The sequence below is a fragment of the Labrus mixtus genome, chromosome 12 (genome assembly GCF_963584025.1).
Source record: "Labrus mixtus chromosome 12, fLabMix1.1, whole genome shotgun sequence".
In the NCBI taxonomy this organism is placed as follows: Eukaryota; Metazoa; Chordata; class Actinopteri; order Labriformes; family Labridae; genus Labrus; species Labrus mixtus.
In genome coordinates, this window is record NC_083623.1 from 18476749 (window position 1) to 18503931 (window position 27183).

The following is a 27183-nucleotide window of genomic DNA, read 5'->3' on the forward strand; positions in this document are numbered from 1 at the left end:
CTAGTGATGTCCTGGCTGACTCCCCATCAACTACCCTATACTCCAAATAACAGTCGTTAGTCAAGTGAGACTCAACCCGTCTGATTCTTCAGGAAATAACAACATGAAAATATTCACAGTGGTTATGATTCCACTTAAATTCAAATAACAAGAAGCTGCTTACAAACATAGATTGATTTCATTTGAATGGATTTCATTTTTCAATGTTGCATTCTCTAAAAGCTGTGTCGGAGGCTGTTACACCTCATCAAGAACATGTGAAATACTCTGCAGCGTATAAAATGAGTACTTCATAATGGTATTGGTAATTCACTTAAGATGATGGAAGTGGCACTAAGCCGACCTTAATCATGCTGTGATGAAGTTCTGTGACTTTATCCTGATGCATGTTAAAGCGGAAAAAAAGGAAGTGAATTGAAACTCCTTGCCATATTTTTCATTTCTAAGCAGGCATGAAATGTACCTTTTGGCACAAAATGGCTCATAAAGCGACTGTTCCGTCTTTCCCAGGAGATTAGAGCGCGGGGTCCCTTATGTGTGTTTCAGTGTGTATGTGTGAGTGTGTGATTGTGTTTGCAATCCTGTACAATACTCCCTGGGGGTTGGAGACAGGTTGCCATAGCAGCAGCTGCGTATATTGCAGAGATGTGTGTGTGTGTGTGTGTGTGTGTGTGTGTGTGTGTGTGTGTGTGTGTGTGTGTGTGTGTGTGTGTGTGCACAAGCTTGTGAGAGTGTGTGTGTTCTCAGGCAGGGGCCAGACAAGGACAATGTGCTCTCGTCATTTCATAGCTTATCGTACAGGCTCTGAATCATTGCAAAAGACAAATTTCATGTGACCTTTACACAACATGAAATGCCCTTAAAATGTTACAAAAAATGTGCTCACAATGTACTTAATATCTGCCTGCAGAGTCATAGATATTGCCTCTCTTTTTTCAATCACTTTACCATTCATATCTTTATACAAGCCATCTGTAGAGCTATTAAAATACACTCTTGCAACAAAAGCATGTCACAAAAGACTATACGTTGCTTATTGCAATATATTGGTCGTATGAGGTAATAGACGGTATTCGAGGCTGGACATATATTAATAAACAGATGTTTAAATGCACTGTAAGTAGACTGTATTATGTGGTATGTTAGAGAGTATGAAAGCAGCACCTTGATCTATCTCCTCTCGTGTTATTTTGTTGTTGTCGTACATGCAGAAAATAATAAGAATTCATGACAATATAACACAGTCCAAGACAAACATCAATATTTCTTAGGTCAGAAGAGATTTCTTTGGATTTCCTTTTCAACAAACCCACATGTTGTTCAATTTATCATTATATGATTTATTTCATATAAATGTTATCATTTTTTTAAAGCATGAAAAACAGGTAAAGTGATAAAGTCCCACATTAAATGTGAAGATATTTGAATTTTTTATGACCTATAATATTCAAGCAAATTCCTCTCTGGCGTTTATTTCCCATTAAATCTGATAATTTTCTACAGTACCATAGTACAAAATGTAAGAAATGTAAGAAAAAGAAGGAGTTCTAATTGCCTCCATTGACCCATTTGACCGGTTTCTTTTATTCTATCAATGTTAATAGTGAACCCATGTGATTAATCTAGAGATGTCAATGTGTCCATTCTTTTTTCACTCAAATTAATCATATAACTCTCCTGCTTCATATGCAAATAAATCGTGAGCCTCATGCACATTAATTATCCTTTCAAAACATTAATTATGGACTGAATGACGACGTGATATGAAACTTTGTCAGATTATGAAGCTTGATCTTCCTCTATCATTCTGTGGATTATCAGTGAAGTGTAAGAATTGCAATGTGTGCTCAAGTCTATATTTACTGGGAAATAAACCCCGACAAATAATCAACAAATAAAACAAAAAATGATCTTGTCACTGCACTGCATTATCTGTTACATATCCTGTTAAGAGAGAACTATAGATGTAGTTTATAGGTCTGGTTTAAAAACAATGGTAAAAAGTAAATGGACTTGAGCTTGTTTAGTGCTTTTCTAGTCTTATGACTACTCAAAGTGCCTTTACACCGCATGTCAAACCTAACCATCCACACACTGATTGTAGAGGTTGCTATGTAAAGTGTCCATCAGAAGTAACTAATCCCATTCATACCATGCACATGCCGCCGAAGCACCAGGAGCAAGTGTCTTGCCCAAGGACACATCGGGCGTATTGCTCTAGGAGCTGGGGATCGAACCCCCAACCTTCTGGTTGAGTCACAGCCGCCCCATTTACCCAATCACTTAAGATAATGAACATCTATTCCAGTCAAAAAAGATAGGCTCCTTATGTTGCACTAGGTAAGCCATTCATTGTCTCATATTCTCAGGCAGTAATGATGCTTAAAATTTTGATGTTTTGAAACATCTGGCTTAGATTGTTTCAAGTGCAATCATAGTTTTCTGATTGGTCCTGCGTTTGCATCCATAATACTGTGTCGTAGGCACCTCTGTATGTGTGGTGAGCATGATGAGCTGCATGGCTGAGGTACATGTTGATTATTTCTTAATTTTAAAAAACAAAATACTTGTAGTCGTGTGTAATCACTGCTTCTACTGTGATTAATCCAGATAAGATTTTTAATTGATTGACAATACTTCTCTGTACATTTGACAAGTACCTTATGTGAACACAAATAGCTTCAGGAATAAAGAGGCAAAATGACAACAGTAAACTTTAAGGCCGTGCTATCTTAGAAACTTGTCCTTTTTTTGTCAGTTCATATTTAGCCTCAGAGGTCAAATGAGAGTTGCAAAAGAAAAATAACAATTCCAATGTTTTGACTTCATGAACTCTGACTTTTTTCTTGTACTTATGGACTATAAATGGAAACCAACATAAGAACACTGAGAAGAAGCAACAGAAAAACCACACTCTTTGCCATGAGACAACAGTGAAAACCACCAAGCAACTAGGTGTCTATTTTGTCTTTGTGTAAAACATCCCCAGCCAACAGAGTAAACCAACAAACATCACATGTCTTTGATAACTGTGATGAAACTGAAGTTCTTCGATGTCTTATCACTCGATTGCTTCATGGGAACAGAAGTGTATATGATCAAAAAGCTTAACATGTAAACAATCATTCATATAATCTGATAAGATATACTTTTACTTTTATTTTAATTTTAAGAAGCATTACAGATTCCTGTTATATCGCATACTGAATGTAGTATTCTTAAGTGCTCAGCTTCTCTGCTATGACTCCCCTGCGAGGCGTTGAGACTCGTGACTGACTCATCAATATCACATGCAGTATAATGTTGGTGTCTTAACCTTGCCTCTCCAAAATGTCAAGATTTAATATATCGGCCTTCTTTTCTCCCCCTATGACGCCTCAGGCAGTTCCATGCTATTGCCGCAATGCCAGGAAGTATCATCTGTCATAGAGAAAACACAAATTTAGACACCAATGATGTCGAATTAGCTCTTCTTTTGTCCCTTTCTGGAGGTTTATTGTTATTTAAACTATATATATAGATAATATATATACTATATACTGTCACATTAATAAGTGCTAAACAAGTCAATTCTGCATTCCAGCTGGGCTATTTGGAAGGCTAATTCTGCTAAAGCTGTGTGATTTCACTTGTAGCGACTCTGAAGTATGACTATTATTAACCTCTCCACTTATGAGTGAGTGAGTCACCCTGTCCAGCGACAGAGCTGCCACAAGTCCTCACTCTCCTCAGCTGTCTGACTTCATGAAGGAGAGATCCAAGCCAGTGACGCCAATCCCGTCTCCCCCTCGAGCCAAGATCCTTCCTCTCTGCACAGAAGGGGGGAGGTCTCGTCTCTGTGACCTGCCTCTCACAGCCGCTCACATTTCCTGCTACCTCAGAGAGGAAAAGTGGAAAAAATATCTCACTCTAGGCATGATTACAGGACATTTTCAGTTTGATTTGGTCTCATGTAGCAGCATATAAACTGTGGGTCAGAAGCCAGAAAGTTTAATTCAAGTCAAAGGAAGTGCCAGTGTTTGTTTGATCTGCTGAATTGTCCCCTTGGGTTTACACACAGATGCTGTCTGGACAGTTTTCAGGCAATGTATTAATTAATTTGCATTCATGCATTAGTAGACATGTTATTAAGAGGTCCCAAGACAAACCATACAGTATGAAATATGTTTCAGGCTTGGCCTGTTTTCTTGACCCAATTTTGTCATGTGCATTATTTTTTTCTCTACAAATGACAAATGAAAGATTTAGAGTAATATTATTATTTTCTGTAGAAGTCAGTCCCTTGCTTAAGGAACAATTCAACCAAATTCCTGGACATTCTGCTCAACATTGCAATTTTGTCAAATCACTGCAACTGCGTATTCAATCCATCTCCCTAGTTCCACTTGAGCATGTGTTCATTTCATAGAAATCATCAGAGGATCTTAACACCTTTTTAAAGCTGCATTTGAGAGACAAATTGTTTAATATTTTTTCTGTGAAGCAGATGGCTGTGCAATCGTTTCTCTTTCAGGAGCCTCCTTATCTGACCTTCAACTACAGCCTACAGCCATTTTCAAATAATAACATGTAGAGTCTCCTTTGCGCTCATGGACAGTATTGTTAAGCACACAGGATTTTAGCTTTCATGGATATTTATAGACTCATGACTTTGTTTGATAGAGCATCTGCAGAGAGACGGGATGTATGAAAATGATTGGCACTAAATGTTTGAAAAGCTAGGACCTGAACCAGCGACCAGAGCGTTGAGGACTCCTGCTTTACTTACTAAACCAACACCCCATTTCATTCAGATTTTTACACATTTTATTTGTCATTTTGACATGAAAATCCTCTAGAAATGTTCCAAGTAGACAATTTACCAATAGATTGCTTTATTAGATGATTCGACCCAGCAGCTCGCAGTAGATAATTTAATTTGTAATTTGTTCAATAAAAAAGGCCATAAAACCTTACATCTTAAAAAAGCTGTTGCAAAATCAGTCACTTTTGGCTGCAAAATCCCCCAAAAAATGTAAACATAATTCTTGGGGGACTCAATGTATGTGCCATAAAGTGCACAAAAAAAGCTGTAAATATCTTCATTGTCGCTGGTTCTGAAAAGAGATGACACTACTAAAGTGAATGTATAAACGATGATTTAAAATGGCACTTTTCAATGTCTCAGGATAAGTTCAATAACACACAACACTTCAACAATTACAAATTGTAGCTTTCCTTTTGTACACCATGTCATTTGAAAGGGCAGCGCTCATTACAAAGGCATATAAAAACAAGCTTGCACTCATAATTGCACATCTTTTTTTATGATTGCTATTGTTGTATGATGAGCGGCATTGGCCCTACCGTGACAGGAAGAATGGGAAGAAATATGAGCGTCGTCACATCATCAGTGAAACATTATACTCTTTTCTTTTCCTCTCTTCCTCCCTGTTTTCAAATCCACAGCTATATCCCTTTCTCTCTCAGTTAAACACAGGCCTTCAGTCCCAAAGTGCCATGCCGGGCAGAATGTGGCACATGTACCCATCCCCAAAATAACTTGCTTTTTCCACTCACTTGAAATTGTGGGTTATTGCAGCTGTTAGCCTGGACCAACATGCTCACCAAGGGTCATTAAAAGATGAGGATCATGGGAATTTGAAGAAATCTCAACAGTTTTTATAAAAATAAACCCGGAGGAGACCAATGGAGCAAGTCTTCAGTCAAAACAGAACTAAATACCTCTGATTTTAAATTGATGTGGTGCTTTGATTTTGGCTGTCATGTTTTTGTTGTTGTTGTTGTGCAGCCTCTTTGCATTACTATGTTAGATTCGATGCCTTTTACTTGCGAAAACGTCTGTGCAATCTGTTTAACATGCCTAACTCTACAGCTGGCATAAACACAAGGTATTTTCCAACACTTTCTGTCACTTCTTCTAGTTTTTATACCACTTGTCACGTTCTCCAGCTCGCCTGCTTTTCCCTCCTCTGTCCTCCTGCCTCGCTCTCTCTCTCCCACACATCCTCTCCTCTCACTCTCGCTGGATGATCTCACTCCTCCTATGTGCCTCTGCATCTATCTTCTCGCATATGATCGAGTTTCTCAGTGGAAGTTACCCGCAGGGTGTGGATGTGACGGCGCTGATTCTTGGTGGTGTCAACATGAGCTGGCTGTAGCTGCGTTGCTTAGTGATGGTGCATGGGAAATTGGGTATTTTCTGCATTTATAATGTGAGGAAAATGAGTCTCATTTGAGTGGGTTCATGGTGCTTGCGAATGAGTTTCATGTGAAAACACATTCCTCTGGTGGATGTCCACCCTAAGGCCTTCAAATAACATCAACATCACAGCAGAAAGTGACCTTAGATCATTTTTTTACTGGGCAAAACAGCCTATTAGGAAGTTGGTAACATCATAACACTGCCCAGGGGATTCACACACACTCATCCATCCTCGTTGACCTCTGTAGTCTTCCAGGACACATCTTGCTTCGGTGGCACACACACACACACACACACACAGACACACAGACACACACACATAGCTCTTGCTGGAAGGCACTGCTGGGGCAGCCTTTCGTTGCTCTTCGGCATGTAGGCGTGTCTGGAGAGCTGATGGGCCTCAATGGATTTTTCTCGAGTGCTGCTCTCCACTGTGAATGAGTCACAGAGTGTGGCAGGGAATGGGGGCAAAAAGAAATCTTTGGGGATTATTATTCTGATTCATGCACAGCTGTGGTTTAGGCTTAACAGAATCCCTATCTGGGGTTAGAGTGACGGGTGGATGCAGAGATGTAGGGACATTAAACAGAAATGTTCAATGAAAATATTAATTGATCCTTTCTACATGCAACATCTTCCACGGCTATTGTGAAGAGAAAGATTCCAGCATTATAGAAAATAATAAAATGGGTGGCTCATATAGAGGTTATATCACAGAAACATACATATACATAAGCTGGATAACTGCGATGTAAAAGCTTGTGGGTGCAGCCACATTCTGCATCTGCAAACCATCTCTGAGATGAGAGGCCTCTGTGTGAAAAATGTGTTTCCATGTTGCGGGGGTTTATTCAGGCAGGCAGTGCATGTTTGTGTATGCTTGTGTGCGCTGCTGCTGCTGCCCGCAAGTATGGAGAAATGGAGAAAGGAGAAAGGTTAAATCATACACTTCTGTCAGTGTCTTGAGTCCAGCTGCAAGCATTCTTCTCACCGCCCCGCCATTCCTATGTGGAATTGCACAATCCTGCTGTCACACCCCCTGGTAATCTAGGAAGAACAATAAATAATGAACCTCTTCCATCTCCTGCTTTGTAATGCATTACAGGAGCACAACTCTGCAAGACAAGAATTTGTTAGAAGAGAAACACTCAGTCCTGTGCCAGCTTTTAATCAAGTCTGCACTCAAAAAAAATCTGTTTCTTTACGCACTTGGCACACACATTTGGAATAAGATCCCATATCAAAGCAGAGCTAATACCTTTCACATTTCAAACAAGCACACAGGCATTTTTCTCAAGGGCAAGGCTTTACACAGATCAATGTCATTGCACTCTTTAACAGGCTAAAACCCATAAATCTCCCATTTTTCTCTCTTTTTTTGTCACTGTTTATAAATGTAGTTTTTTATTTTATCCCTTATATTCGATCATAATTCACGTTTCTGTTGTTTTCCGTGTCATTATTACTACCCGGTAGCTGAAAAGACACCTTATTATCTGCATTTTCATGTTAAATAATCATTGTCTATTATCTAGCATGGTGGCTTAATACAATGATTCTGTAAGTAAATATCACCAATGTACAACTGTGCTGGATGATGAACATCTGCGTGCTATTGTGAGAAAGGGATCCCCCTCACTTTCCCTTGAATGACATTTCAGGAGGAAACACATTTGTAACACAGCACGTACAGTAGATATACTCTCGCTCCCACCACCGCCCCCCTTCCTCCCCATCCAATTTACCAGCGTGCGATGCATTTAGATTCATGGGGGTGTAGCTGCAAAACATGGTTCTCACATGACTGCGCTGCATATTATAACTTCTGTCGGAAGCCAATTGGGTTTCGAGCTGGGAATGACGTCGAGGGGGGGGGGGGGGTTTGGTATGTCTCCTGTATGTGTGTGTGTGAGTGTCAGCTCCTCGCTCGGTATAGGCGCAGTGTGTGTGCAGTGTGTGCAGCTCGGCTGGCCTCCCTCCGCACTGAATGGACTAGATTCCCGGCCACGTAAGAAGCACAGCGGTACCACGGGAGAGAGGATGTCCTGCTGAATCAAGGGATAGGCCTGGGAAAGACGGCCGGCCATCCCTTCCTACCTTATAGAGGCTTGCAGCAAGAGACATACGACACTGACGACATTTTTTCCCTGTCTTTGGACTAGACCGAGAGAAAGAGAGAAGACGTCGACTCCCGCATACAAAGAGCTGCAGCATTTTTTTTCCGGATGTGGTTTTTCTGCTCCTGTGGTAGATGACTATCTTCGTGCATGGATAGTAATCCTAGGGAACAAGGCCGTGCACTGACCTGGTACTAGTTAGCCAAGGAAGCTAACTAGATAGCTTTGCACCTGCTAGCAATCATTGGTTTATGACGTTTTGTTGAAATGCAGTTGCTAGAATAAGCTTGCAAACTCGCTTTATATATTTCGTGGGCTTTATTTCTGTGCCTGCAAGCTGCAACCAAACGAATTGTTTCTGTTTTATGAAACGTGCCATATTATTATTAACCGGCGAGATAAGCTATGAGACCAGCTGGGGTTAACTTAGCACTCTTCATTCATTGTCAAAGCTGACTTTTTGGTAGCCTTTGTTTCAGTGTTTCGTGCTTGGACGCATCCCTCGCGTTAATGCAATTGCAGAAGGTCTGTGCAAAAAGGGTTTTCGGTCGACGTAGGGAGGTACTTCTATCTTTTTAAAGCTGGCCTTATCTTTTGAATGGAAAACAAAGGGGGTCAAATGTGCAGTTGAACTCTGCAAAGGAAATTACAGACCTCTTTTTGTTGTATAAAAACCAACGAGGTAGCTCTGCCTATTTTTCAAGCAGCAGAAAAGTCAGTATTTAATTTTTTTTTTTTTTTTACTTGATTCAAGATTAAATAAAAGTAAGGCTTGTTTGTAATATTGCACTGAGTTTACATTAAAGTGGTGCTCTTGTCGAGGACGAGTAGAACAAGGAGGAGGAAGCGCCCGTCTTTGAGGAGTTAACACACTTATTCCTCATGAACATACAGAGGTCAAATCCAATTAACATTTCACGTTATGGGAGATCACGACACAAATCGCATGATTTTGAAGAATTATCTTGCTTGAGGACTACAGAGTCGCACCAGAGTTTCAGTCCCAACCTCGGGTCCCCCAGCCCGCCGGAGACCCCGGACTCCTCTCACTGTATCTCCCGCATCGGGGACTACCTTTTGTTGGAACCACTGGAGGGAGACCACGTTTTCAGAGCCGCCCACCTGCACAGCGGGGAAGAGCTCGTGTGTAAGGTAAGTGGGCTGCGTGATCGATCAAGCCTACCTATATGCTCCCACAATTAGCCTCTCCACCTTCCTCATGTACTCCCAATGCATTGTTCAAATAACATTTGCCGGATACAACACACCGGTCCTACAGGTTCCTCTCCTTTGCATTCATGATGGCATAAAAATGTTTAATTTCAGTACATATAACTTTAAATATACACACATACCCTATCATATATACACACACTACATGTATTTAAAATAGGCAGTCTGAATTGCTTGGTTTATAAGGGGTTGGCTTTTGCAGAAAGTCCACAGCCACCAACCTTTTAATAATTGCTTGAATGGTAAATAGAGAGCTGGCAGAGCTGCCTAATGGAAAAAGTGAATGGGGTGAGCTGCGTGGTTTGGATTGCATGATGTAACGTTGACAAAGGAGTGAGTAACCACGCACACACACTCCTCTGTGCTAGTCTCGCTTACCCTTCGCTTCTCTCTTTCATAGTGCTATGCTGTAACAGTATCATGGTCTTATATGTGGTGCACAATCGTAGTACTTTTTCACCTTTTTATTCAAAGTATTAGAAAACTAATAGTAATTTGACAACAGCTGTGCATTGAGAAAAGCACACAGGAGGAAGGGAGGGTGGTCAAGGGAACTGCACAAGTTTAAACCAGCTGCTGTGACATTGGCGCCTGCTTTGAGCCCACTGATTGTAAGAATTAAACCCCTTTTGACAATGTTTGAGGACATCCTCATGGCCTTCACATTTATAGCCCATTTTGACTTTCTATATCACAGATTATAAGGGCAGTGGGGGGAGATTCCAGCTTCATGCAAGTGGCTGGATGAATTGAGACGATGGTTACGCGCACCATTGGACTCATAAGACGTATATCCAATAACCCGTGCTTTTTGACTCCAGATAATGTTTCGTCACGGCAATAACAAATTAATGGCCTTTGGCACAGCTTGTGAGATGACTGCCTTTTGACCTCATCTGCTTTGTGCCACTTACAATACAGAACCAATCATTCATCACTTGTATGACTGATCAGTACTGCCAAGCTGGAAGCCTCTGTCACAGTTTAAGATCTTAAGGGCTATGGGATGTATTTGTATTGACTGTGAGCAGAGAAGCCCTCTCCCCTGAACTGGTGATACTGAAAGTCAATTGGTGGTTACTATGGAAACAATAGACACTGCAACCTGGAACTGCAGTACAATTCTGTGTATTAACTTTTATGTTGCCTCTGTGCAACATTTCACCCTCTGCTTAAGAGTAACACAAGTTCTGTGTCACAGCAACAGGGTTTATGCTGACCGTTTTCATTTTTGGACATTTTGAGGCTTTCAGTTTGATTTAACTGTCCCTAAAATAAAAAAATGGAAAATGCATGATTATTGGCAGGTTTTTTCCCCCTCTGAATTCTGCCTTAAAACAATCACCATACCATATAGGATGGTTGCACTACCAAGGCACCTAGATTTAAAAAATACCTACGTGTCCTTAGAACAGACTTTAAATATGACTGTTTTCCTTCCCTATCATTGCAGGTGTTTGACATTGGACGATACCAGGAGTCACTGGCGGCCTACTTTGTCCTAGGCCAGCACCAACATATAAACCAAATCCTGGAGATCTTGCTTGGGGAGACCCGAGCCTACGTGTTCTTTGAGAGAAGCTATGGGGACATGCACTCTTTTGTCCGCACCTGCAAGAAGTTGCGGGAGGACGAAGCAGCCAGACTCTTCTATCAGATAGCCTCGGCTGTGGCACATTGCCACGATAACGGACTGGTCCTTCGTGACCTGAAACTGAGGAAGTTTGTCTTCAAGAACGAGGACAGGTCAGTGCTTAGTAAACCAAAGAGTCAGTGTGCATGTTGTCAGTATTTTTGTTTCATCTGTGCATTTTGTGTGTAACAACAAGCATGTTAGCGTCATCTGTGTTATATATCAGCTTACAGTAATGATGGTGTAAACTGAGACGATGCAAGAATGACATGCCTCTCTAGTCCAGATGTTATGCAGAGTACAGGAAGCTTAAGCCCTTTATGTCTCCCTGAGCTATTTTTGTGCACATGTTTCAATAGTGAATGTGACACTTGTCTATAGTCGTACTTTAGGAAGAATTACTGCAATAGAGTTATTCCAAAAAAGCTTTTGAAATGAAGAGCTAGAGCCCAGGAGTAACCAGGACTAGTGTTTGCATCATTAAGACAAGCTTTTGCTACTGCTGCACTTCTGTAGTGATCAGCATAAGAAATCTGTAGATTCACATTTATACAACACTGCTTTACTGACCCCTGGTGGAAAGCGTTCATACCTACATAAAGCAAAATACAGGCATCTGTCGGCACAGCAACCTTAGAGACCCTTTTCAGTAATACTTGTTAAATATGTTAAGTATTTTAATTCAAACTCAAAAATTTTTCTTAAATGTTCCCCTTAAGGGAATGCTAACTGGAGCTTTTGAGGTAAAACTTCCTAACAGCCTGACACAGACTTGACTTTAAAGCCCCCTATCTTTAAGTGTGACATCACTCTTTGGCTCTTACTTCGGAAAAGGGAAGTTGAGCCGCCTCACATATTCAGTAACGGTTCAACGACCTTGAATGTTACACCAGACTGCTGCTGGGATGCCCAGCCCCCTACTCCCATTAAAAGATTGATGCTGGGTGAATTTTAAGAGCAACATGCAGGACAGTGTTAGGTCACATTTACTGTATTACCCGTCAAGAATCAGTTTACATCTTGTCAGTCCTCCTGGCTTCAGAGTCAAAGAGACAACGTTTCAATAGAAACCCAAACACAAGGATGGGATTTGGCTTGAACCCAGGTGTGTGACACAAGGCCTAGAGAAGAAAAGGAACAAAACAACATTACATTATACCTGAGCAGGCTTCCTCAGGATCTCTTAGCTTCCTGACGAAGATTAGCCTGAAGTACAATCTGACACAGCTGCTTTAACAGATCATTTTGTTTCTATACCACCAGTCTCAGAAGACTTTTTAGAATTTGCTTCTACTGAAAATGGGTTGAGGTCTTTTTGGGGGAACTTATAAGGTCTCTTTCAGTGGGATTTTTACCTCCGCACATGTCTGACAAAAAATTCTTATTTAGACAGTGGCATGCATTATTTAAAAAAAACACATGACACTTAATCTCACGAAAGATTAATGGGCATTTGGCTCAAATGGAAACCAATACATTCCCTTGATTTTGAGAATGTGAAAAGGCTTTATTGCATGTTAATGAAAGCCCATTCCTTTTGAAAACAATGAACCAGTGAGTTGGTTAATATGTAAGTGTCTGCATGTGCCACAATTGGCGAAGAATGCATTCTGGAATATGACCAAGCATGAACTTCTGAGTTTCCTTTTTCCTATCAGTTCTCAGTAGAAAGATACAATCACACACTCTGGCTCTTTGTCTGCTGCATCAAGTCTCATACACCTCACACACAGATGGTGGCATTTTTATCAGCACTCAAGGGGTATCCTGGCTGCTATTTTGAATCCTAATAGATGTGACTTTGACAGGAAAGACTACGAGAAACAAATCACATTGGCAGGTCCATATTTCTCTGCAAGAAATGGTTCATGAAATAATGACAATCAGTCGTCCCCTCAAGTGTGATTCTTCTGAATTGTGGAGGTCTTTTGGAAAGCCTGTTTCTACGATGATGCTTTTTGTACAAGCTTTTATCTAAGTGAAATGAAATGTCAAACTTAAGACCAGAGCATTATGTGCTCTACTTCCTTTGATATCCCAAATAGGTTGATCTGAAACACTTACAATGTCCATAAGAGCAGTTAACCCCACTAAAGTGTCCTTTTTGTTTTATGTTTTTGTATGTTGGTATCCAAAGATCAGAAACATTCTTGTCATATCTCAGCAACACAATCAGATGATACTTTGTGTAATCCTCTTTTTTTAGACAGTATCATCATATTAAATGTGGTTTTCTTTCTCTCTTTGTGCCTGCAGAAGCCTTGTAAAGCTGGAGAGCCTCGAGGACACTTATATCCTGGACGGTCATGATGACTCGCTGTCAGACAAACATGGCTGCCCTGCTTATGTCAGTCCTGAGATCCTCAATGCCAACGGCAGCTATTCGGGGAAGGCAGCTGATGTCTGGAGCTTGGGCGTCATGCTTTATACAATCCTCGTAGGGCGCTACCCTTTCCATGACGTTGAGCCCGGCTCTCTGTTCAGTAAAATCCGCAGGGGCCACTTCAACATCCCTGAGACACTCACACCCAAGGCCAAGTGCCTGATCCGCTCCATCCTCCGCCGGGAACCTGCAGAGCGCCTCACCTCTCGGGAGATTCTGGAGCACCCCTGGTTTGCCTCCTCCGGGGCACTAGGGGGAGCTGTAGTGCACGGCAGAGGAGAAAGAGAGCAGGAGCAGATGGTGCCTGAGGTGAACATGGAAGAAGAGCTGGAGCAATTCTTCAGCTGAGCAAACAGCAAGCACAAACGAAAAGACTCCGCCACGGTCGGCTCACCTCGCTCACAGCAGAGCCAAAAACAGTAGTTTAGAGATTAATAGGTGAACATTTGTCACTCATAATAAAGGTGTTTCCATCCTGTTTCCTTTTCCACCATTTCATGGGAAACCTTGAGTCTGGCATGACAAATGGCACCTCTACGTCATCTGGTGAGGCACCTCCAGTTCGTGGAAGTGCTGCCAGACATGCAAGTTGCAAACAATGTAGCAATGTTCTTATTTTTTTTTTCAAAATCTGTTTTGGTTTAATTGTGGTGCTCATTAAAGTAGACACGTTCACCATTTTTTGACACTATGGAAAGCATGAAGGGACAATAAAAAGCAGAAAACCAAGGAGAACAATTAAAAACGAACTGACACGTTGCAAAACAACACCTTTTTTTCTTTCATTTTATTTGTCCTAGCTTTAGGTGCTTACAATTAAAACCACAGACCCAGTGTCAGAAATAACAACCCCAGTTTTAATGTTAAACAAACAAAAGGTGATTCTGTCTGACCCGGGATCCGTGGTGAATAAATAGAGCAGCTTTCTCTCTTTATCATCAACATGGTTGACCTCGTCATTGTTTCCTGTTTTTCCTCATTGGTCTATTTTTTTAATTATTAATAATAATCTGACATAGTCACTTAACTCCTTGTTAGCCTTGTTTTCAATAGTTTGTATGTTTCTGCATCCGTTGTCTAACATTTTTCACTTTTTTTCCCCACCCACACACTTATGTTTCTGTGACTTTTATAAACAAGTCATTACTTCCATTTCTTTAAAAGCTATTCCACTCTGTTATTACTGCTGCTTTGAAATCACTCCCTTAACCTCAATCTTAAACTGTTTTTCTTGGTAAGCCTCCAAACATGGCGTCATGCACTTGATGTGTTAGGTGAATGGACAATTCCACCTTAAAATTAGCTTCCTCTTATTTAAATTCATTCTTCAGTTGTAGGAAGAACAACGTAACATTTATTTAAACTGTAACAGCTATATATATATATAAATCTAAAAATATATATAAATAAATATATATTTAAAACTACATTGCAGGGTTTTCTTTATTCAGAGATTCCTTTTCGTGTATGATGTAGGCAATATCTTGACACAGGACAGGCACAAGAGGAACATGTCTGTCTGAAGTTTTACTATACACAATATCTTCTGTGCCAGTATTCTGGTGCCCTGACAAGCCCCGTGCCACCCGGTCTCCCTCATTTCCCTTTTTCAAAACTTGATACGAGATATTCAGTGATAGTATTGCTTTGACATGCTCACTCCAGGACCTCATGTTAGTTTTCTACTGCCTGCATAGGTTCTGTGATACAATCACGCTCGGAATGGGTACCAGTGGACATGTTATGTCGTATCTCAATGTTACTTGAATTTGTGTTTTTAAGTCTAGTCATTGGCATGTGCCCCATGAATGCTATAGCCTGCCTAGCAGTGGGGGGGAGGAGGGTGCTTGTTTTTTAAGAAAAGTTAAAAACATGAAAATTCTCAATTTGCTACTTTTCTGATTGCTTTTCATTAAAAAAAACAACTTTTGCTTTATATTGTTTTCGTAGACTGAGCTACCTTTTATTTAAGTTGGTGCTAATGTTTAGTCCTTTTTTGTTTCATGGAGGGGGGTGGTGCATGGTGGGATATCTGCCTCAGATGTTCTGATTGTATTGTAACAGATTCTGGTGTTTTGTCCAAATTTATTCAGTAAATAAATTGTGAACTGCTATTTGACTTTGTTGTTGTTTTCCATCTATGGGACAACATAATCATAGCTACTGGACGACATGTGCAAAATGTATCATTAGATTAAACCTTTTGGGGTATTTTACAATGAGAGCAGTTTTGAAATGTTACATTTCCTTCTTCCCACCTTAAAATATTCATTGAACTCTTAATTTGAAAAAAGTACGGTAGAGCAGTGGTTCTCAAATGTTTTAAGCTGTGCACCAACTCCGAAAATATTTGGCTCTCCAAGTACCACCATTATGGTAGATGTTAAAATACATTGTAGGCCTATTTCTACACACATTTCATGCAGGAGGCAAATATATTCATAAAAATAATATTATTTATTATTCCTGCTGTTGGCAGCCACGCTGTAGGCCTACTAAGGGCTAGCGCTAGAACTGACACTTAAACTCCACACAACTCTGACATTTACCCAAATCAAAAGAAGTGCAGAACGATAGAAATGACAACTTTATACCAACAACCTGTTTAAAAATATTAGCTCTCCAGTGTTTCCCACACATAGGCGATACCTGGGACCAAGCATATTTCCGACCTGTTCTTATTTAATTTTTCATTTATTCATAAAATTGCTGCGTGCGCGAGAGAGTGCAGGCTCCGTGCAACCAGAGCCTTTGTATTATAAGACTCTAACTCCCTTAAAAAAAAAAAAATCCTTCTCGACTCCAGCGGAGAGTTAAGACAAAGCTAAAGAGAGCAGAATCACATCAGCTTCGGATGAAGAGACAGAGAGAGAGGGAGCGTGTCCTGTCGTACACTCTTGTAAATGCATCAAAACTGAAGCTTCTCCTCAAGACCCACCACCAACTCCATGACACAAAATCGTGACCCAAATTTCTGATACTTTTCAACCAATCAGATTTATTTAATGAAAAAAAAAAGTTTGGACCTTACATGGTATGAAAGCATGTGACAGACACCAGAAACTGAATGAAAAAAACTAAACAATTTTCCTTTCCAGACACATATCCATGACCCAATGGAAATGGCTCTGTGACCCACTTTTGGGACCACAACCCACCAGTTGAGAACCACTGATTTCACTGAGCTGACAAAAGATGAGAGGTTATTGGAGGCTGAAACATTTTGAGACAATTCAGTCACTGGAAGCTTTCAGTAGGCTAACCATATTCCAGGAAAGGGGATCCTAGTTTCTTGCTTTCATAAATGAGGAACATTTAATAAGTCACAAGCAGAGCAGGCCAGAGAACGCCAACTTTTTATCATGCAAATAAAGGATGCAAGATAAACAGTGCTGATTTTCCTCTCAGAGCTCAGTGGATGGATTCCTGTCGGTGAATACTATAGCGCGACCTCTAGTGGCAGTATTGGAGAGGTAACAGGGATAGAATAGTGCTGCTATCAAATAGTATTTCTGAAAAAACAATTAGCTGGAGAAAAAAAAGAGTCACTGTTATTTTCTAGGTCAAAATCAAAACTGTTAACAGTTTAAAAAAATCAAACCATGATGGTGTCAAAAGTCTTTGCAACAAATTTTACAGGGTGAAAAGTCATACATTCATGCACATAAACATTGATGAACATTAACACACATAAGGAAATGCAAATTGAATCAGAATGTAGCTAATTATTTATCAGTGGTGAATCAAATATTTGTGTGGATTTAAAGATCAATGAGGACACCTTTGGAAATACCAAGATGTGGTCGGTGTTTTTGCTTCTCCTGCATCAAATTTTTCACGATTTGTCTCATTTGCTTTTTCATCCTCCTAGAAAAATGTTACTAAAGGATAGGTCCAAGAATGAATCACCTATCATTTGTACTGGTTGGAAAAGTTAGTAAGTGAACATAATTAGACTTATTAAAGATTCGACAGCAATTCTTTTTCATATTCTGGCAATCCAAATGTTATTTTCATTAAAGGGGTACTCAAAGAACTGTATCAGAGCCACAAAAGTTTGGGAAACGGCAGATTACACAGATGAAAAAAAATACAAACAGCTGTATTTATTTATTTAAAATGTTTTTTAAATCTTATCTAACTATTTTAACTTCACGAGAATTGTTTATTTGCGGACAAAGTGGGAAAAATGTGTTTTTAAGCAGGTTGCAGTTTGTTAAGTTTTAGCCGTGTCTACCCGTGTACCTCTCACTTTGACTAATTAAAGAGCTTCTGCTGAGTTGACAATCTGGCAGCAACAACTTCACAGTGAAAACACTTCCCCGGAAAACTGCACTACTATTTCTATTTCTGTCAGGAACTGACCAGGTATGTAAATTTAGAAAATTTGAGTAAGCAGAGTCATTACCGGCTGCAAAGATAGAGGTTTGAAAGCTATGAGCCAAAACCAGAACTGCCAACAGCCAGATTTCCTGCCCTGCCTGCCTGTTGACAGAAATGATTCATCTCATGTGTACACTATGCAGTCAGTGCTGTGTATTTCCACAATCTGTCAGGCTGAGAGCGAACGCTGTTGACATCTACAAACTTTTTCAAGATTTGGAACACACAGGGAAAGCATATCAAACAGTGTTTCTGTTTGAGCTGAATAATTGATGTGTGTTTGCAGCTTATTGTAGTACCAGGACGGGCCCTAGCTATTTACTGAAAAGGGAAAACCATTACACACGTTTCATGTGTTTATCTAATGTACGCAGCTTTTTGTTGAAAAGTAAAAACTAGATTTTAGTAAAAAGTAAAAGTTTTTAGATTTTAAAATCTTTTTTTGTCATTTAAAATCAAAGAAAATGATGTGCTGCTGGTTGCAAAATATATGCAGTGACCTGCTGCCCTGGGAAATCATGTTGACACAATAATCTTCTTTTGCACTCCCATCTCAGATTTAATATAATAATAATAATATAGATTAGTGTAAGAGGATGGAATACTCTCGCTGATAAATGTTAGAATGAATAACTTCCCTACTGTATAAGAAAAATAGACCAAAGAGGAATGAGACTTGGACTTATTATGAGAGCAGTTTTAAAAGAAAATATCACCATGTTGAGGATTTTTTATACTAAAAGCTGGACAAAGGCAGCTAAAAGTAAAATTCATAGGGTTGTTTAAATGCTGCTATACCTTTGTATTTCTCTCTTTGAGGTTGAAAGTCTTATAAACAAAGAGAATGTGACAACTTTTAAATCAAATATATCTCTCTCTTTTTTTCCATTTAAAAAAAATATCACTTTTTACATTTTGTTTGTAAAAGTTGTCAAATGTAAAATAGAATTCTTTTATTAAGGTTCTTGTCATTATTTACAAAATGTTACGTGCCACTTACTGCACAACATATCTTAATGTCCTGATTTTTTTTCTCAGAAGTTAATGGGTGTATAGTTTGCTTTATACCTATTAGTTTATAATTGTAAATGCATTTATTTTCTTCTCTATATTCTTATTTTATTTGCACCCATATGCATGCTTTTTACTGCAGCAACACTTAAATTTCCCCTCTGGGGATCAATAAAATACCTAATCTTATGTAATCTGGATTGATCTAAGCATGAGGTTATGATAGTTCACAGATAAATACTTTTTCAACAAGTTTAATGGTAATAAAGAGGGGAGGGAAGGCATACTTTGTAAGTAATGTTTTTGACACAGTGTGATAAACACTTAACTACAAGGAACACAAAAGAAGTAACTAATGATGGCGTAATGAGTCAGTACTGAGTAAGTGCCCAGTATGATGGCCCACTTCATTCCCTATTAATTAATCTCACACACAGACATGAGGCCTCGGCTGACTCTCTGCAGAGAAACAGAGAGGCACAGAGATCTGGCACAGAGATCTGGGAATTTCTCTTTATGTACATAAGTCATATTTATATTTAAAACAGAAATGTATTCCAACTCACATGGATTTCATAGGTTTTATGAAACACTATGAAGGTGATGAACAGCCTGTGCACATACATCAAGCAAGCAAGAGTGGCTGGAAAAAGTCATTAAAAATACTTTCACCACTAGATGGTGCTCAGAGACAGCGTATTTGTTCCAAAGCTGTTGATAACACAAATGGATATTTTCAAGTTGTTCAAATAATATTCAGTAAATAATATTCTGTTTGGTTAAAAGGTTGCTGTAACCCCCACACTAAATGCAAACCATTAGTTATAATGTATATTTATATTTATATTTAAGGTTAGTAATTCAAAGGTTTTATTCCATTATTCATGCTAAAAGTAGGAAGTATGCAGTCAATTAAGATAACCATTGACTGCTAAAGGTTTAATCCTGGCAAATACTGTGCATTTTTCCAGTTTTATATAATGTACATCTTTTTTTAAGCCTCTAAAATATGGGGTCAAAACACTTCTCTTAAGTTTTTTTCTTCAAATAATTATACATTTAGCGGTCACCCACTGTGGCCTAAAAACAAAATCAAACAGCTTAATCTCATTTAGATTCAACTGTTGCTAAGGCCTAGTTGGTGCATTGCAGTATTTGTAGATCAATGTCCTTTTAAATCTTGTAGCAGAAGCTGTGATTAATCTTGTAATTTAGTCATAACAATATTTTAGTATCAGTTTACACTCAGGCAAATTTGATGAGGGCTAACAAGAATTAAAAAAGGCTATTCCAGGGCACTAGTAGCCTAGTGGTTAGTGAGTGTGCCCCATGTACAGAGGCTGTAGCCCTCCAAGCGGGCGGTCTGGTTATGTTAATTCATATTTTGTACTCAGAATAACTTAATAAATATTGAAATATTCCATTGGCAAATAAGGGCCATTTGATAGATAACTAGTAGGGCAAAGGGCATAATTGAATTAGGGCACAAATGTATTGTTTTTAATTGAAAATCTTCAAGTGTGATATATATGTTTGTTACTGTTAACTCATATTTCTATTTCAGTGTATCATTTGACCCCCATATGTTAAAAAAAAAATGCTCAACCTCCTCAATAACAGTAAATTCAGCTCTGGGGAGCATGGAAAACATGGTTTTCTGTCCTAAATTCAAAGACTATAGAAACATCATCCCAATTAAACATTTTTAATCACTTAATGCAAGTGTCTAGTATGTGATGCTTTTATCCTAAAATGTTTGCTTCTTCCAATGCTGCCCCAATTATGTGCTCACAAACAGCATAATCAGAGCCTCAGGATGACAGAGTAAATTGGAGAGTGGTCTTGCATGCTGTCTTCGCTTTCCACACTCTTTCGTCAATATCCAATTATTCTCTTTGTTGCCGGTCACACTGACAGCTTGGGACCTGTAATGACTTTTAAGATGCATTGTTTTCTAATTGCAAAGCCACTTTGACTTGACACATTGATCAACCATTTACAGTTTAAATAAATGTGCAAGCACACTTTGGCTGAAGCAGAAGAGAGATCACAGATCATTTTCCTGCAGGGACTCTGCAAACATTTCAAATTTTTCTCCATAAATGGCTTAAATTAGCACCTCATTCAGTGTTCCTGTCATCTGTGGCTGCTAAAGACATTGGTCTTATTAAGACTACTTTAGGGATAAGCTGAAGCATTGACTTTTTCTCATAAACATAGAACCTCATGCTGTAATTATTGGAAATGCTGTCTTTTTCATGAATGGGGTGTATCAGTTATACAGGGCATAGTGCTTGTGATAGTTACCATCTTGTTAGTCAAGGAGATTATGTTTGTGTTATTTAAAAGTAAAAAACATCAACTTGTAAACTACCCAAACCTTCGGCTTTTTGAGAGTTATTGAATTCTGTGGTATACAATATTCTGAAACTTTCATGAAGCATATCAGTGATCCATGTCTAATTTCTCATCTGCCCAACTCAATATAAACAGTTTTCAGCTGTCACTATGGAATGCATGTTACCTTATGATTTACAACTTGTTGTGAGTTACAAATGAGCAATAAGAAAAATGTTAAGAATAGCTTGTTTTTATTTTTGTCGCTTCCTACAATCAAATGAGGAGTTTCCAAATCGGCTTACTTTTCCCCAAAACACTTTAAATCATCGGGCTGCATGGATCTGAGGTAAACTCCCCGACTGTGCCTGTGGGAGAGATAATTGGGTGAAACAGGTAAGTGCCTTAGTTAGGTACAAGACAAGCTGATAACAGAGAAAACAGCATGGCCTCCTTATTTTAGGTCAAACCTCTGAAGCATGCAGGCAGAGTGTTTTTCTTCCAATAAGGCAGCAGGAGGGTGAGGTGACTTCCTGCCTGCACGCAAATAAAAGAGTATTTAGTATTTAGAATGCAGCACAACACAAGCCTTGCTCTGTTTTACCTTATGTAACAATGCAGCTTTAGTTAACATTTAACCCTTTCCTTATTATCATCAATCAATAGATAATGATTGGGACAGTCACAACATCTAATTTGGTTAATTAGCTAACAGAACCATTAGCTGGCTAACATCACTACCTAGATTAAAACCTTTCCAATAACATCATGTAACACTATATCAAATGGTGATGTTATGGAAGATGTGGTTGATAACTTTAGCTACTGTCAAACCGTCACTAATTTGTTATCAAATACATTGTTGTGATTTAATCGTTCAATAAGAGACAGTCACCGTCCAGAGACAGTGATACCATAGAGGTTCTTTTGTACTGTTGTTCTGCTTTTCTAATTGTATATATGTGATTATAAAAGCAGTATAATGTGAAAAAAGTGTAGGAGCTCGCCAACCTGAATGTTATGTTGCCTGTGTGTGAATAGAGTGAAGGGTGATACACAAAATGAATACTTTCTCTGGGTTTTGTCACTATGAATGTCTCGTTTATATTAAATACAGCCATTTAAAATCACAGTTAACAGCTGTTTCAAATTGAGTTGTTCATGGCAGACCCCTTGTTCTTCCATTGGCCTGTGCTACGCAAATGTCACTTTGTAACAAACAATGTAAGAAGAAATGAGTTGTAGCTGAAGAGCTATTCAAATATTTTTCTATTTACTAGTGTGTCTGACTGTTATTGTCCAGAAGATAACTCTGCAGCAATATTTGAATACTGAACTAGCATGTTGTTTATCTTTCCCTTCAACACAAGGTAGCCTGTTAAAATTTCAGTTTCATTATTGAGCTCCTGAGAGCTCTTAACGCCAGGTAAGAACACGTCCTGTCCCAGGACCACACACAGCATCATAATGCTCATTGTGCCTGCTTGCCATAAACACAAGCACACAGACACAGTGGATAGCAGACAGCTCTGCAGAGGTGTTATATCATTAGACTTGTTAATTGGTAGAGAGCCTTACTCCACCTGCAACAGTGAGAGTGTGACGTAGTAGGAGGAATGTGACAAGAATCGTATTTCTTCTCACATGTTACATGCAAAAAAAGGTGAACACTAAGCATCAATCTCATCTGTTAGCAGTGTTTATTGTCAAAAGACTGGCAATTTCATTCACATTCAGTTCCCACAAAAAGCCACTAGAACATTTTTTTCGAATATCACTGCAAGAATGGCAGCCATTCAATGACGTCTGTGCTGTGCTCATTGACAGGAACAAAGAAACAGGAGAAATATTTTACAATGAAAAATCTCTCAGACAAGGAGAAGAAATACTTTGATACAGACTGTGAGTGTAACTCTTAAATTAGTCAATACAAGGCTCTTTAACCCGCAGCCCCAAAACAAATACATTTCTGAAAACTTCAGCATTGAAAAGAAAAAATAGCACACAACTGATGCTGCTTAGCATCAGTGTGCGAGATTTTCTCTTTTCAGTGCCACGGTTCTACCTCTTAGTTAAATGTGTGAACACGTCCTTTAAAACCTTTCTGAAAACTTGGCATTGCTGCACCAAAATGTTGACATCGACCACGTCATTGTAAAGAGTTATTGTGCTTGACTACACATGCTCTTTTGAAGATGCCCTGAATTCCTCATGTTGTTCATGCTAACATTCATTGATTTGCTGAGGCTGAACAGATTCATATAGCACCAAATTCATCATTAAAGAAAACAAATCTTTTGGTAGTCAGGCTGTTATTTTAAAGAAGTGGTTTGGAGACTGAACCTCTGATGTTTAGTTTCCAGACAGATATGGATTTCATAATGGATAAACACAGACTCATTGTCTCCTTCATCTCGCTGTAATGACTCACCCTTTTCTGCAATTCCAATTAAAACAGTAATGTGAATATACGTCTACAAACTTGGGCGGGTTCCATACTTATTCTTTTATAATGACAAGAAGGAGTTATGGTACAGCTGATAAAGTTCATAATGTTTACTAAAAGGAATTATGTACTGACAAACAAGTATAGCAATGCAAATAAATGGGATGTTCACTTCACAAGCTGGGTGCTGCAGTGAGGACAGTTGTTTGACATTAAATCTATGCACTTAAAAAAAAGCACTGGAGCTGGGAAAGAAAAGCTCTGATGTCAAAGAGTTGGCTGAACTGTGGGCTGAAATAAATATAAGTAAAATAGAAGGTGATCGATAATTCTGTACACATAAGAAAAGCCATCAGGTAAGAACAGAAGAGGTTCTCTGGTTTCCTAGTTTTGCAGGTTTTTTTTAACACCTCCTGTCTGGAGCACCTCACTTAGTTTGCAATAGTTTATGTTTTGTCATTCTTTACCTCTGGATAATTAAGAAAAACTATCTATAAACAACAAGAAAAAGTAATAGTTCATCTTATAGATGGAGTTTGTTTGCACCCAATGCCCCCTGAGCCTAATTACTATTGTTTACAGGCCCCAGAGTTTGTCACATATATGCTTCACTGAAAAAACATGTGTAATACACTGCCCTGCAGAGCCTCTGGTACTCACAGTATGGGATTACAAATAACATGTGGTCGGTAACAAAACAAGTTTAAACAAGCCTACAAAAACAGAATGATTAAAAAATATAACAAACAAACACTTTTAATTCAGATTATTTTATTAAGTAGAGCTCGTAATGCTCTGTGCTTTGGTTTGACTACTGTTTTCGCTTTGATCAAAGCTCTGACAAAGTGTGCAAATAGGCTTTACAAGAAAAAACCTCCACCAATTCACAAGTCTCCATCAAGGTAAGAGACACCTGTAAGGCTGGGTATATGCTGCACATCTGTGTTTGAGGTCCATGAGATTTGACGCAGCAGACAAAGAGCCAAGGTGTGTGATTGTATCCTTCTATAGACAGCTGCTTGGACATATTCAATCAATAATGTATTTTCTGCCAATTGTGGCACATGCAGACGCTTTCATGTTTGCCCAGTTAATGGGTCAGTGTTTTCAGCTGTAATAAGCTATCATTAACATGTAATAGAGCTTTTTCACATTTTCAAAATTAGGGACATTCTGTTGTTTTTATTTGTGCCAAATTTCCTTAACCCTTTTGTAAAATTAAATAATGCATGCTACAAAAAGTAATTTGAGGGAACTGAGCAAACCTAAAATCACACTTAAGAGGCAGCTGTGTTGGGTTCTGCAAGAGGCTAATCTTTGGCAACCACTGTTTGAAGGGTGATGTTGGGTCAGAGGCTAACAGCAATATGATAAAACAATGTCAGGAAGCTAACAGATCCTGAGGAAGCTTGCTCAGGTATAATTGAATGTCTCCTTTTGTTCCTTTTCTTCTCGCAGGCACTGTAGCCTTGTGTCACACACCTGGGTTCAAGCCAAATCCCATCCTTGTGTTTGGGTTTCTATTGAAACGTTGTCTCTTTGACTCTGAAGCCAGGAGGACTGACAAGATGTAAACTGATTCTTGACGGGTAATACAATAAATGTGACCTAACACTGTCCTGCATGTTGCTCTTAAAATTCACCCAGCATCAATCTTTTAATGGGAGTAGGAGGCTGGGCATCCCAGCAGCAGTCTGGTGTAACATTCAAGGTCATTGAACTGGTACTGAATATGTGAGGCGGTTCAACTTCCCTGTGTCAGGCTGTTAGACAGTTTTTCCTTAAAAATGTAGAAGTTAGCGTCCAGGCACATTCTGCTGGATCTATTGGGCCAAATAATGTCTTAATTTGTCATCCCTTGTCATTCTCTGTAAATACTGTCTCAATTCTCAATTCCCCCCTGCTAACTTCATCATTCATTTTGTACTTGTATATACCCCTTGTTTTTTTATTTTTATTTTTATTTTTATTTTTATTTTTATTTTTATTTTTATTTTTATTTTTATTTTATTTTATTTTATTTTTATTTATTCTGTTTAATGTGTATTTTGTATTTTCGAGCTTTCTTGTCTGTGCTGCTGTAATGCCCGAATTTCCCCTCTGGGGATCAATAAAGTATTATCCTATCCTATCCTAATGTCTTTAAAATAAAAAATCATGAACACATAATTCACAATTTAAATGTTTTTACCTGCGATAAAGGTGTTTTATAAGTGATCATTGTGAGATGATTTTAATTACTGCTACAGCATCAATATTTCATTTCGTAGTTGATAGGTGGCCACTGTCCACAGTTTCCCTCTTGTCACTCCTGTGAGAGAACTCACTGGTCAGATTGGTAAACCCCAACACACTCTAGCAGGGTAAAAATTTAAAGAAAAGAAAACCACCAGAAAAGATGAGTGGGAGTCATGGAGAGTATAAAAAACACAAGGTAAAGAAAGTTCCAGCCTCACTGGTGAGATCTCTGGAGTTGGCTGGAACACGATGCAGCTTAATATGCACCTAAGGGCACACTCACACTAGGCAGTACTTTGTCTTGTAAATAAGGCACGCTTCTTGATCACGTGAAGCCATGCATGTGTTTTATTGCTACATTATGTAGGCTACAAGAGGTAACTGTGCTCAGGCCTGGTTAGTCATGGAGCAGTGTGAGAGCCAGCCAGTGGGGAAACAGGGATGGGGGACAATCATGTTTCAGCACGGTACGGGATGGGCCTATTGGAAGTGCACCCAAAATTGACCTCCACAATTGACTAGGGGAAATATTTGTATAATGCAGTAGGACTTTTGCATCAGAACAGTTGTTCTTTAAATGTCAAAAGCAAAATCTTGACTGTTCATTTCTGCAAACAACAGATACCTGGATTTTAAAACATGTAATTCTCCAATAATCCACCAGGGATCAGTATCACACACAACATGCATGATGGGTCTATGGTTTTACCTCATTACCTCATTCTTCAAGACAAACTTCCTCAGGACCAATATCTTGTCATGGAAAAGTGCCACAGGCAGATAGAAGAGTCTGACAGCTCCATCCTGCAAAACTTCTTGAAGGTGCAGACAAAAGAGTGCATGTCCCCATAGCTTCTCTCACAGAACATGTAAGCTTGAGTCTCACCGACCAAGAGTTCCAGGATTTGATTAACATCTCGGTGCTGTCCAAGGGCAAAGTAGGCCACCAGTGACTCCTGGTATTGTCCAATGTCAAACACCTGCAATGATAGGGAAGGAAAACAGTCATATTTAAAGTCAAATTAGCAAAGTAAAGTTATTTAATTTGGGGCAATATGTATTGAAATAAAGCACATTGTCTTACGAACTGTAGCATAGCTGGTGTTTGACCTCAAACCCAGCCACCCTAGGCTGAACTGAATATGCTTCTTGATGAACACACAGCTGTGTCTGAAGAGAGTCTATGTGCTGGTGCAA

At 39.1% G+C, this 27183-nt stretch overlaps 1 protein-coding gene across 1 annotated transcript; it reads left to right on the forward strand.

The window, feature by feature from the left end:
• Positions 1 to 8113: 8113 nt before the first annotated feature.
• Positions 8114 to 15690, forward strand: trib2 (tribbles pseudokinase 2). Its single transcript, XM_061052454.1, has 3 exons — positions 8114 to 9474; positions 11009 to 11301; positions 13445 to 15690. Exons 1-3 carry the CDS (start codon positions 9205 to 9207, stop codon positions 13917 to 13919), a joined length of 1038 nt encoding a protein of 345 aa, XP_060908437.1. The 5' UTR covers positions 8114 to 9204; the 3' UTR covers positions 13920 to 15690.
• The last annotated feature ends 11493 nt before the right edge of the window (positions 15691 to 27183 follow it).